The sequence below is a fragment of the Eubalaena glacialis genome, chromosome 4, assembly GCF_028564815.1.
Source record: "Eubalaena glacialis isolate mEubGla1 chromosome 4, mEubGla1.1.hap2.+ XY, whole genome shotgun sequence".
Lineage (NCBI taxonomy): Eukaryota > Metazoa > Chordata > Mammalia > Artiodactyla > Balaenidae > Eubalaena > Eubalaena glacialis.
The window spans coordinates 170,771,841-170,783,910 of NC_083719.1; the positions used below are offsets into that span (position 1 = coordinate 170,771,841).

The 12,070-nt window shown below is 39.3% G+C and overlaps 1 protein-coding gene across 1 annotated transcript in view; it reads right to left on the reverse strand.

The window, feature by feature from the left end:
- Positions 1-12,070, reverse strand: part of LOC133091154 (ELKS/Rab6-interacting/CAST family member 1-like) — a 115,554-nt gene that overhangs the window by 48,649 nt on the left and 54,835 nt on the right. The window contains 1 exon segment of the mRNA XM_061190112.1: positions 5,722-5,889. Within this exon segment, the coding sequence (XP_061046095.1) occupies positions 5,722-5,889 (168 nt within the window).

The window sequence follows — 12,070 nt, forward strand, 5'->3', positions numbered from 1 at the left end:
ATCTGTTACCATATATAGTTATGAAATTTCTTTTCCTGTGATGAGAACTTCTAAGATCTACTCTCTTAGCAACTTTCAAACATGCAGTACAGTACTGTTAACTATATTTAGTCACCATGCCATACGTAACAACACCAGGACTTAATTACTTTATAACTGCAAGTTTGCACCCTTTGACCCCCTTCTTAGTGCATTAAAATCTAGATTTTAAAACAGTTGAGTACATTTAATCAATATTTCAAATATTTCAAAACAAATATATTTCAAATATACTAGTGATTCTACATTATGCATAAAAATTAGACAAAAAACGTTTCAGAGGCTAAACTTTTACAATGATTGTACAACACTCTCCCCCAAAGTATACTTCAGAATTATTTTTTCTATTAAAAAAATAATTGTGGGCACACTAGAAGTTAGTAGCAAAGTTACAGCAACAATCTACAGTGGGAATAACCCAGGGATTTACAGCATGCCAAAACATTAATACACATGGACCAAGAAAAAAAAAGAATACTCAAGTGTATAACACGTTTTGCAAAGCTCATGTGTTTCAAAGTTCCCAATTAAAAAGCAATATAGGGACTTCCCTGGTGGTCCACTGGTTAAGAATCCGCCTTCCAGTGCAGGGGACATGGGTTCGATCCCTGGTCGGGGGAATAAGATCCCACATGCCACGGGGCAACTAAGCCCACGCGCCTCAACTAGAGAGCCCGTGTGCTGCAAACTACAGAGCCCATGCGCTCTGGAGCCCATGCGCCACAACTAGAGAGAGAAAACCCACATGCCACAACTAGAGAGAAGCCCGCGCGCCGCAACGAAAAGCTTGTGCGCCGCAACGAAAGAGCCCATATGCTGCAACTAAGACCTGACGCAGTCAAAAACAAACGAACAAACAAAAAGCAATATAGGGGAAGTTTCTACAAGCTAAACATAGTCTAACCATATATCCAGCCATCATGCTCCTAGGTATTTACCCAAATGAGTTAAAAACTTGTGTCCACACAAAAACCTGTATGTGAATGTTTATAACAGCTTTATTCATAATTGATAAAAATTGGAAGCAACCAAGATGTCCTTCTGCAGGTAATTACATAAACTATAGTACATCAGACAGCAGAATATTATTCAGCGATAAAAAGAAGTGAGTTATCAAGCCATGAAATGAAATGGAGAAATTTTAAATGCATATAGTAAGTAAAAGAAACAAGTCCTGGAAAGGGTGCATACTGTATGATTCCAAATACATGACATTCTGGAAAAGGCAAAACTGTAAACAGTAAAAACATCCATGGTAGCGAGCTGGGAGAGCGATGAATAGGTAGAACACAGAGATCTTTAGGGCAGTGAAGATACTCTGTATGACGCTGTAATGGTGGATTCATGTCATTATACATTCGGCAAAACCCACAGAACTGTACAAGACAAAGAGTGAAACCTACTGTAAGCTACAGACTTCAGTTAATAATAATGTACCAATATCGGTTCATCAATTTTAACACGTGTACCACACCAATGCAAGATGTTAATAACGGGAAACTGTGGGCAGGGAGTAAATGGGAAAATGCCCTAAAAATAAAGCCTGTTAATTTAACAACAACAACAAGAAAGCAATAGGGGGCATCTCAAAGGCATAGGGACGGGAAGAGCCCAGCGGAAGGTGCTCGGCTGGGGGTTGTAGTTAAGGTGGGACAAAACCAGGTGACAAGCAAGGAGGAAGAGGGAAGGGCCGCACCACAGCAAACACAGCACTCGTGTGGCCAGGGAGGGGCTGCTGACCCCGTGCTCCTCTTGGGGAACTCACAGCGAGCCATTTGTTTGTGTTCTCCGCACTCACGCATTCTTCAAGTCTTGGTAACTGGAACATTTCTCTCTCCCGGCTCAGAAATGATCAGTGGAAAAGGAACCAAAACAAGTACCTCATTATGTGTCAAGATTAACCTGGGAAAACTGTGGGTTGTTGACTGAACTGCTTCTCTTAATCGGCTGATGCTCTAGCTTTAAAAGTTCGCAGGAGACAACCTGAAATTCAGAATCTTCTCAAAATAGAAAAGAGTGGGGGAAATTCTGAATACATCACCAAACAGTAAGAGCCTCAAGCCTTTGGAAAGAGCCCAAAGGCCAAAAGCAAGACCTGCAGAGCTCTGTCCACACTGGTGGGTAACCTGATGATTATCTAACAAATTCAGCATGTGTCTACCAGAGTTCCAGAAGAGTGAGAAACCTTGGGATTCGTCTGAGTTAGAACAATCTTTGATTACAGCTGAGTCACCTCCGTGTTCTTAATACAAGTAAGACCTGGGGTCTTTTCACTGTGTCTATTCATGTGATAAATGTCGCCCTCCAGTGTGAAATGGAAGGACGCCCTTGTTCTGTGGGGAAGACAACTGTGGAAGAAGGAGCTATGAGTACGGAGAGAGCCACCTAGAATACCCCCTCCAAACCCGTCAGCAGAAGGCCTCTTCCTGGGGGCCTCTAACAGATCCTGAATGCTGCAGAAACCCCAGAGGCTTGGGATCTGGGACCTTCCAGGAACGCAAGATCTCTCTTGCTGAGGTCCTTTCCATCATCACATGGACCAAAGTCTTCACCAAAGCCTTTGTGCTTCTCACCGTCTTCCTTACCAGGAAGCTCCACACGCCAGCCAACTATCTCACTGGCTCCCTGGCCAAGACCAATCTCTTGGCTTTCATCTTGGTCATAGCCATCTGCATCACATATACCATCACCCACACCTGGAACTTTGGCCAAATCCTATGTGACATCTGGCTGTCTTCTGGAATCACGTGCTGTGTGCATCTCTGCATCACTGCTGTGGACGTGTACTGGCCATCACCAACATCCTGTAGTACAATAAACGCCAGATATGCGGCCTCCACAGTCACCAGTGTCTGGGCCATTTCATCTCCATCCTGTCGCTCTTCTCCCAGATCTCCTACATGATCTACTCCACAGATGGTGCCTTCTACATCCTGTCCGTGTGGCTCATCACCTTTCACACGGCCTCCGGAAGCCACCATATCACCACAGTCCAGCTCATCAGAGTTCACTCTACTCCCTCAACCCCCAGTCTCGCACTCAGCCAGCTCCCCTCTGTCAACCACCTGAAAATCAAGCTTGCTCATAGAATCCTGGAGCAAGGGGATGTTTGCACCTCAAGAAAGGAAAGCCATAATAAAAATAACTATAGCTCTCTTGAGAACCTTTAACTGCCTCTAAACTTACTGTGTTTTCTGGTTTATTTTACGTGGATCCAAAAATTAAAGCTATTTCTATTTTATCAGCAAACAATGGTCCAGGAAACACATCACGAACGTTGAGTCTAATGATGTTAGTACAGCAACTTCTACAACAAAGTAAGTAGGCAGAACAGAAAGGCTCTAAGCACTGAAAATGACAGGTATAGAGGCATTATCTTAAAAGAAGCAGTAATAATCTAAATCAGTTTTGAAAGTACCTGTGCTACCTATTTGATAACTGTTTTAAGACAAATCAAAGTCTATAACATGACAAATTAGTGAGGCAGCTAGTGTACTAAAAAGAGCACAATTACCGGCCCTCTAGAGCCTACTCCACTGGCCCTCCACGGCGAAAGGCAAAGAGACTAGACAAAGCATAATACATGTCATATTTGTATGATGTCCTGTAGTGTCAAAAAGCTTCAACACATACTACTGTCTAATCCTCCCAACAGGAAAGTTGTTGTCATGGGAAAAGCTGCATTTTGGAATAAGACCAACCTTGTGACAAAACCTGAAGCTACCACTTTTTTAGCTAAACAAATTTGTACAAATTTGAACCTCCCTTATTATGTAATATGTCTCGGACTTTGTTGGTTTGGGGCTTGTTTTTGTTTGGGGGGCGGGAAAGGGGAGCATGGGAGAATGGATACCAAGGTATAAAAGTGTTAGTGAGTACTGAAATAACTTAATGGATTGGGACTAACATTTTTCTATTTCCTTTAAGAAATGGGAGAAGATAGTTCAGAGTATATTTTATGAAAATTTTGTTTTAGCTGTACCTCTAAGCATGTATACTATATGTTGATACAGATTAATGTAACATATATTTCTTATTATGTGTCATGGCCTAAAAATTTAGCCACTGATTATAACAGAGCAATCAAGATCTAAAATCCACTACCAAAAAGTTGCAAGGATTAAACAAGATTACAGATATAAAGTGGCTAACATAAGTGCTGCCACTCTATTTTTACAAACTATGATTATTCCAGGATAATGAGGCGTTATTTCTAACTTCAAACCCCTGTTCACAGTTATTAAAAACTTTTTTAAATGTTTATCTAGTTAAAAATAAGACGTGCATTAGTTTGAAACAAACTTTGGGTTCTAACCAATGTACTTGTGACTTGGCAAAATCCACCAACATTACAAACGCATATCCTTTCACCCAGCAATTCTACTTTAAGTAATTTACCTAGAAATATACTTCACATATGAATAAACTAAATATGCACATTTTTAAAATGCAGCATCATTTTACATAACAGCAGAAACTTTAAGCAGACTGTCCATCAGTGGAAACCTTGTAATAAACCGTAGCGCATCCACACAGGTGCTGTTGGTAACAATGAAGAAGCCCCGGAAGAAGTTTCAAAATATATTAATGGGAAAAAAAGAAAGGAAAGGGAAATAAATGAATGGTAACATTTGTGTTTAGAGAAACATTTTTGCTTTATATGGATTATGCATAAAATGTTTATGGAAGAACACAGAAAGAGGTAAACAGAAAAAAAGAGAATACGTATTTGCCTGTGTATATGTAAACCGTGCCTGGAAGCGTATACAAGAAACGGGTAAGGGGAAGTGAGCAGTTGGGGGTAAGGTGAGAAGAACATATGTATAAAAATGTAAAACAAAGTAGCATCCACTAACAAGATACTACAGTCACCCATCTAGAGTGATCAAATTTTTATGTTTACTCATTGAAAGCAAATGAAAACCAAATTAACAGAGGACAAATATTGAACATGGTCCTCTGTACACAAAAGAAAAGCTGAATTTGAGGTTTAGTGAAGAGAGTTTTATTCCTGGGCTATTGTTAGAGGTGAAAAATAAACTGGGACAATGTCAAATATTTCTGATCTATCCCCTCAGCGGAGAAGAACAATAAATACCAGTGTCTACTATAACTATTATCTCAAAGGTACCCTTTAATTTAGCTAAAAGGGGGAGGGGAAGACAATTATTAGTACTTCCCTTATTTATTACAGTGTTAGCCTCTTTCCAGTTATGATTAAGGTAAAATAGGAAAGAAAGTCTTCCTTTCCTTGACATATGTAGATTAGATGTCATTATAGTAGCATGTGTTTCTATTCAAAATTGCAGTCTTGCAAGAATCCCGGCCCACGTACTACGCTAATTCATGGCCCTACAGTTGCCATACAAGATAGAAGATTAGGAGAGGTAGGAGAATGCCAATGCAAATACTCTGGCAATTTACAAGGCACTTTTCAGAGACAGTAGCATGGAAAATACTACTGAAGATACCAAACAGTGTTTACTTCGAAAGTTTAAAAACTGAATATACAGAACAGTTTTCACAATCTACCTCCTGCAGCAATGGTTTCAATTACGACCTGCAAAAATATAAACAGAGGAATGAGAGAGAAACTCTGATAGCACTTAGGTACAACTCAGTGGTAGGAATGAGGACGTGGGTCTGATGCGGGGCCCTGGGCTCAGAACACCTGCACCTCACCTTCTTCTGAAGGACATTAACTTTCCGCTCCTTCACATCCAGCATGTCCTTGAGGTCATGGATCTCTCCAGCGTGTGTCCCCTTCTCCTCAGCCACGTCCTGGATTTGTTTTGTCTTCTTATTCAGCATGGTTTCCTTCTCTTCCAAACGCAACCGCAGAGCATCCACCTAAGAGTATAACATTTTTACAAATGATTAATTGAAAAGAAAGGAACGTAATTCCTACCAAATAGATGTGTACAGTTGCCTAAATGATACTTTTAGAGTAAACTTTCATTAGAATCAAATAAAATACCACTCTAAATACAACTGTGGCTATCTAGAAATGAAACCCTAAAATTTTGTGAGCACTTCCATGATAAAATAAAATTTACATCCGTTAAATTACGGTGTAATCAAAATAAACAGATCTGAATAAAGGGGACAAAATTGGAGAATTTATATAAAGGGGTTGAGTTGAGCTTTGCTACTTCTATAAAAGTGGTATAATCTATTATGTTTCTCAAATTTAGAATCATTTGGAGGATTTAAACAGAATACCAGGCCAAGCCACCAGTTTCTAATTTGGCAGGGTTGGGGCTCAAGAATCAGTATTTCTCACAAGTTCCCAAGTGATGCTACACTGCTTTAGAAAATCTAAAATTAGAAAGAAAACCGTAAGCGTCACCAAACATGATACTTGCTGTATCAGAGAATACAATCTAGCTGCAGCTGACAATCCCATAATGCACTTAGAGATCTGTAAGGCAAAGCAAGGTCTACTTTCAGATCTCAAGACTAGTCAGCTGAAGCTTGGTATCCAGGTACCTTTATCACCAAAGTTTAATACCATCCATTAGATATAACTTTAAAATAATTAGAAATCTAATATAAGTACTTATGTTTTCTTCCAGTTTTGAGATATAACTGACATACGGCACTGTGTAAGTTTAAAGTGTACAGCATAATTATTTGACTTCCATGCGTCATGAAGTGATTATCACAGTAAGTTTTATGAACATCCATTGTCTCATACAGATACAAAATTAAAGAAATAGAAGACAACCTTTTCCTCATGACGAGAACTCTTAGGATTTTCTCCCTTAATGACTTTCACATATAACACACAGCCGTGCTGATTATCTTTATCCTGTTGTGCACTGCACCCCTAGTACTTATTTACCTGATATCTGGACGTTTGTACCTTTTGACTGTCTTCATCCAATCTCCCCTCCCCTGATTCCTCACCTCTGGTAACCACATATCTGGTCTCTTGTTCTGTTTGTTTTTCAAGTATAACTGACCTACAGCCCTATGTTACTTCCTGAAACACAACAGTGTAAGTTGATTTTACTATACATTTCAAAAAGTCTATTACAATACGTCACCACACAATAATATTCCATAGTTACTGACTGTATTCCCCACACTGTACATTTCATCCCCTTGACTCATTTATTTTTGTAACTGGAAGTTTGTCCCTCTTAATCTCCCTCACCTATTTCTTTCCTCTCTCCATCCTCCTCTCCTCTGGCAACTACCTGTTTGTTCTCTATATCTATAATTCTGTTTCAGTTTTGCTATGTTTGTTCATTGGCTTTTTAAGATCCCACATATATGCGAAATCACACAGTATTTGGCTTTCTCTGTCTGGCTTACTTCACTTAGCATAATGTCCTCAAGGCCCATCCATGTTGTCACAAACAGTAGGATTTCCTTCTTTCTCATGGCTGAATAATAATATACACATACACAGACAACATCTTCTTTATCCATTCATCCACTGATGGACACTTAGGTTGCTTCCATATCTTGGTTCATTAATGCTGTAATGAACATAGGGGTGTATGTATCTCTTATAATTAGTGTTTTTGTTTTCTTCAGATAAATATCCCAGAGTGAACTGCTGGATCATACAGCAGTTCTACTTTTAATTTTTTGAGGAATCTCCATACTGTTTTCCATAGTGGCTGCACCAACTTACATTCCTACCAACAGTGCACAAGGATTCCCTTTTCTCCACAGACCACAGACTCACCAGCACTTGTTATTTGCTGTCTTTTGGATAATAGCCACTCTGACAGGTGTGAGGTGATATCTCATTGTAGTTTTGATTTGCATTTCCCTGATGATTAGTGATGTTGAGCATCTTTTCACGTGCCTGGTGGCCATCTGTATGTCTTCTTTGGAAAAATGTCTACTCAGATCCTCTGCCCATTTTTTAATCAAGTTTTTTTTTTTTGATGTTGAATTGTATGAGTTCTTTGTATATTTTGGACCCCTTATTGAATATATTATCTGCAAATATCTTCTCCAATTCAGTAGGTGGTCTTTTTGTTTTGTTAATAGTTTCCTTTGCTGTGCAAAAACTATGTAGTTTGATGTGGTCCCACTTGTTTAGTTTTGCCTGTTTCCCTTGCCTGAGGAGACATATCCAAAAAAAATGACTAAGACTGATATTGAAGAGGGTACTGCCTATGTTTTCTTCTAGAAGTTTTATGGTTTCAGGTCTCACATTTAAGTCTTTAATCCATTTTGGTTTTTTGGTTATTTTCTTAAATTAATTTATTTTTGACTGCGTTGGGTCTTCGTTGCTGCACGCGGGCTTCCTCTAGTTGCGGCGAGTGGGGGCTACTCTTTGTTGTGGTGCGCGGGCTTCTCATTGTGGCAGCTTCTCTTGTTGTGGAGCACGCGCTCTAGGCACACGGGCTTCAGCAGTTGTGGCACGCGGGCTCTAGAGCGCAGGCTCAGTAGTTGTGGCGCACGGGCTTAGTTGCTCCGTGGCATGTGGGATCTTCCTGGACCAGGGCTCAAACCTGTGTCCCCTGCACTGGCAGGAGGATTCTTAACCACTGTGCCACTAAGGAAGTCCTTTTAATCCATTTTGAACTTGTTTTTGTGCATGGTGTGAGAGAGCAGTCCAGTTTCATTACTTTTCATGTAGCTGCCCAGTTTTCCCAACACCGTTTGTTGAAGAAGCTGTCTTTTCCCCACTGTATATTCTTGGCCCTTTGTCATAGATTAATTGCCCATATAAATGTGGATGCATTTCTGGGCTCTCTATTATGTGCCATTGATCCATGTATCCATTTTTGTGCCAGTACCACACTGTTTTGATTACTGTAGCTTTATAATATAGTTTGAAATCAGGGCGCATGATACCTCCAGCTTTGTTCTTCTTTCTCAAGACTGTTTTGGCTATTTAGGGTCTTTTGTGTTTCCATACAAACTTCAGAATTATTCTAGTTCTATGAAGAATGCCATTGGCATTTTGTACTTATTTTAAAATCTATTCACAGCAAATTTCATTAAACATACTCACACACCAAATTCTTTTGTTTTTTTGCTTTCCCACTAAGGATTTATAATTCAGCAAATAGTTACACATTTGATTACAGAAAAACAGGGAGGTGGGTTTCTTTCTGTTCAACAAAAATATAACATGAGTCATACATGCAAGCCACTTCTGAAATTTTTAATTTTCTAGCAGCCACATTAAAAAGTGATAAAGGAACAGGTAAAATTAATTTTAATAATATATTTTATTTAATCTAATATATATACACATTATTGTCATTTCAAACCTGTAGTCTATACAAAAAAACTATTAACAAGCTATTTTACGTTTCTGTTTTGTACTAAGTCTTCAAAGCCCAATGCATATTGTAATTGACACTTATGTCACATCTCAATTTGGACTTGCCATGTTTCAAGTGCTCAATAGCCACATGTGGCTGGTGGCTACACACTGACAGTGCACATCTAAGATAACAAGTATGTTTCTACAAAACATCTTTAATCTTGAACTTGTCCTATATTATTTTTCCTGTCTGAATGTAGAATAACCCACAAAGAAAAAATAGGTCGGACTTCCCTGGTGGCGCAGTGGTTAAGAATCCGCCTGCCAATGCAGGGGACACGGGTTCGAGCCCTGGTCCAGGAGATTCCCACATGCCGCGGAGCAACTAAGCCCGTGCGCCACAACTACTGAGCCTGCGCTCTAGAGCCCGCAAGCCACAGCTACTGAGCCCGTGTGCCACAACTACTGAAGCCTGTGTGCCTAGAGCCCGTGCTCCGCAACGAGAAGCCACTGCAATAAGAAGCCTGCGCACCGCAACAAAGTAGCCCCCGCTCGCCGCAACTAGAGAAAGCCCACGTGCAGCAACGAAGACCCAATGCAGCCCCAAAATTAATTAATTAATTAATTAATTATTTTAAAAAATAGGTAATATGGGTAATGACTCACAGAGAGAATACCAAAACATCAGGAAATATTATTATTACCTTATATCACAACTATATTATTACATCAATAACATATTGAAACTATATTATATCAAAACAATAAGGTATCTGAGAACCAGTACTGTATGTTTAGTGGCACTTACTGCTCAATAAGTATTGTGGAAAATTTCCTAGGAGACCAGTCTCATTTGAGACTGATATAGATAAGCCATCATGTACTTACAAATTATGTTGGACCACGCTGGAGAGGAAAAACATGTAAATAAACAACATTTCACTCTGCTAAACTGTATTTCTCTCAACCACTTCAATGCCACCAGTCTCATCAAGCCAGAAATAGGGGAAGCCGTCTTTTCAGGTCCCATTTATAATTCGTCAGCACAAGTTCCACTGCCCCCTCAATAAACACTCTTGCACCTGTAATTTTCCTCTATTCTATTTTAATTAATGATACAGGGTAAACCTTATTACATTCTGGAAAGGTCCACCTAAGAACTTTCAAACTCTGAAAATCTTATTTCTGAAACACGGTTCTTTCCTTTCTTCTATGCCTACTAAATCTACTCTTTGTCCATAGTATAACCTCTGATCTATCATCCCTAACTTTTTGTTATTCACCTCCATTCTGGTTTTATTTGTTTTTCTCCCAGCCTGAGCAATCATTTCAAATACAGCCTCACATTATCTTTTTTTTTCCAGTCATGTTTATTTTTACAAACCTTTACTTCTGTATTAAACAGTTTTCTCCATTCTACCCTCAGACTTCTGAACCTTCCTGCACATGGTCATGTATATGCTTGCCAAGCACATACACAGTATATCAAAAGTCCTCAGAATTCTATTCTCAAGCATCATATTTTCTTCCCTTGTATTTTCCCTGTGGAAAATTTCAATTTCCCATGGTAACCGGCAAAACTGGTACTTTGAGAAGAAGGCAGACCCAAGATCTCAAAGCTAAAAATAAGTGATAGAGCATGGATTTAAGATTAAATGGTCTGTCTTCAGATCCTAAGCTCTTAACCACTAATTCTGTAAGATTTCATATATGTGAAATTCTAGAAAATGCAAACTAATTACAGTAACAGAAAGCAGACCAAGGGTTGCCTGGATATGAGGGAGGAAGTGGGGAGGAGAGAAGAATATCAGGGAGAGGCAGAAGAAAGGGGTTACAAAGAGGTACAAGAAAACCTTGGGGACAGGTGTTCTTTATCTTGACCGTGCCATTGGTTTCAGAGGTGTACGTGTCAAAACTTACCAAATTACATTTTGAATATATGCAGTTTATTTGATGTCAATAAATTTGATTTTTTTAAGTAAGCAACATTAGAAAGCATGGTATTAGAACAGGAATAAACCAACCGACGTTTGCCACAGAAATGCAAGCCCAGACACACACACTCACACCATTTAGTGACCCATACACATATAAACAGAGGTGACACTGTAATCAGTGAGGAAAGGACAGAGTATCTGATAAACTGTTTTTAGACAACTGGCTACCCATACTGAGGGAGGGGGGAAGAACCCTGACTCATATTATACACAAAAATGAATTCTAGATGAATTAAAGCTTTATATATAGAAAGCAAATCTTTAAAACTTTTAGAAAGAAAGATACTGTTAAGTATCTTTTAAGACAGGGCAGCATGGAAGGATTTTTTTTTTTAAAGACCCAGAAAGGATACATCGTAAAGAAAAAATACTGGTAAAGCCAACTACGTTAAAATTCAAAACTCCTACACATCATTTACCATCTTAAAATGTTTTAGTATTTTACCTATATTTTAAGTGCCTGAAATAGTTCTTAGTAAACATACTACTAAGGAAAATAGAGGCATATTTATACTAGCTTTTTTTAAAAAAATTTATTTTATTTTATTTATTTTTATTTTTGGCTGTGTTGGGTCTTCGCTGCTGTGCACGGGCTTTCTCTAGTTACGGCGAGCAGGGGCTAATCTTCATCGCAGTGTGTGGGCTTTTCATTGTAGTGGCTTCTCTTGTTGCAGAGCATGGGCTCCAGGCGCACGGGATTCAGCAGTTTTGGCACGCAGGCTCAGTAGCTGTGGCTCGTGAGCTCTAGAGCGCAGGCTCAGTAGTTGTGGCGCACAGACTTTGTTGCTCCACG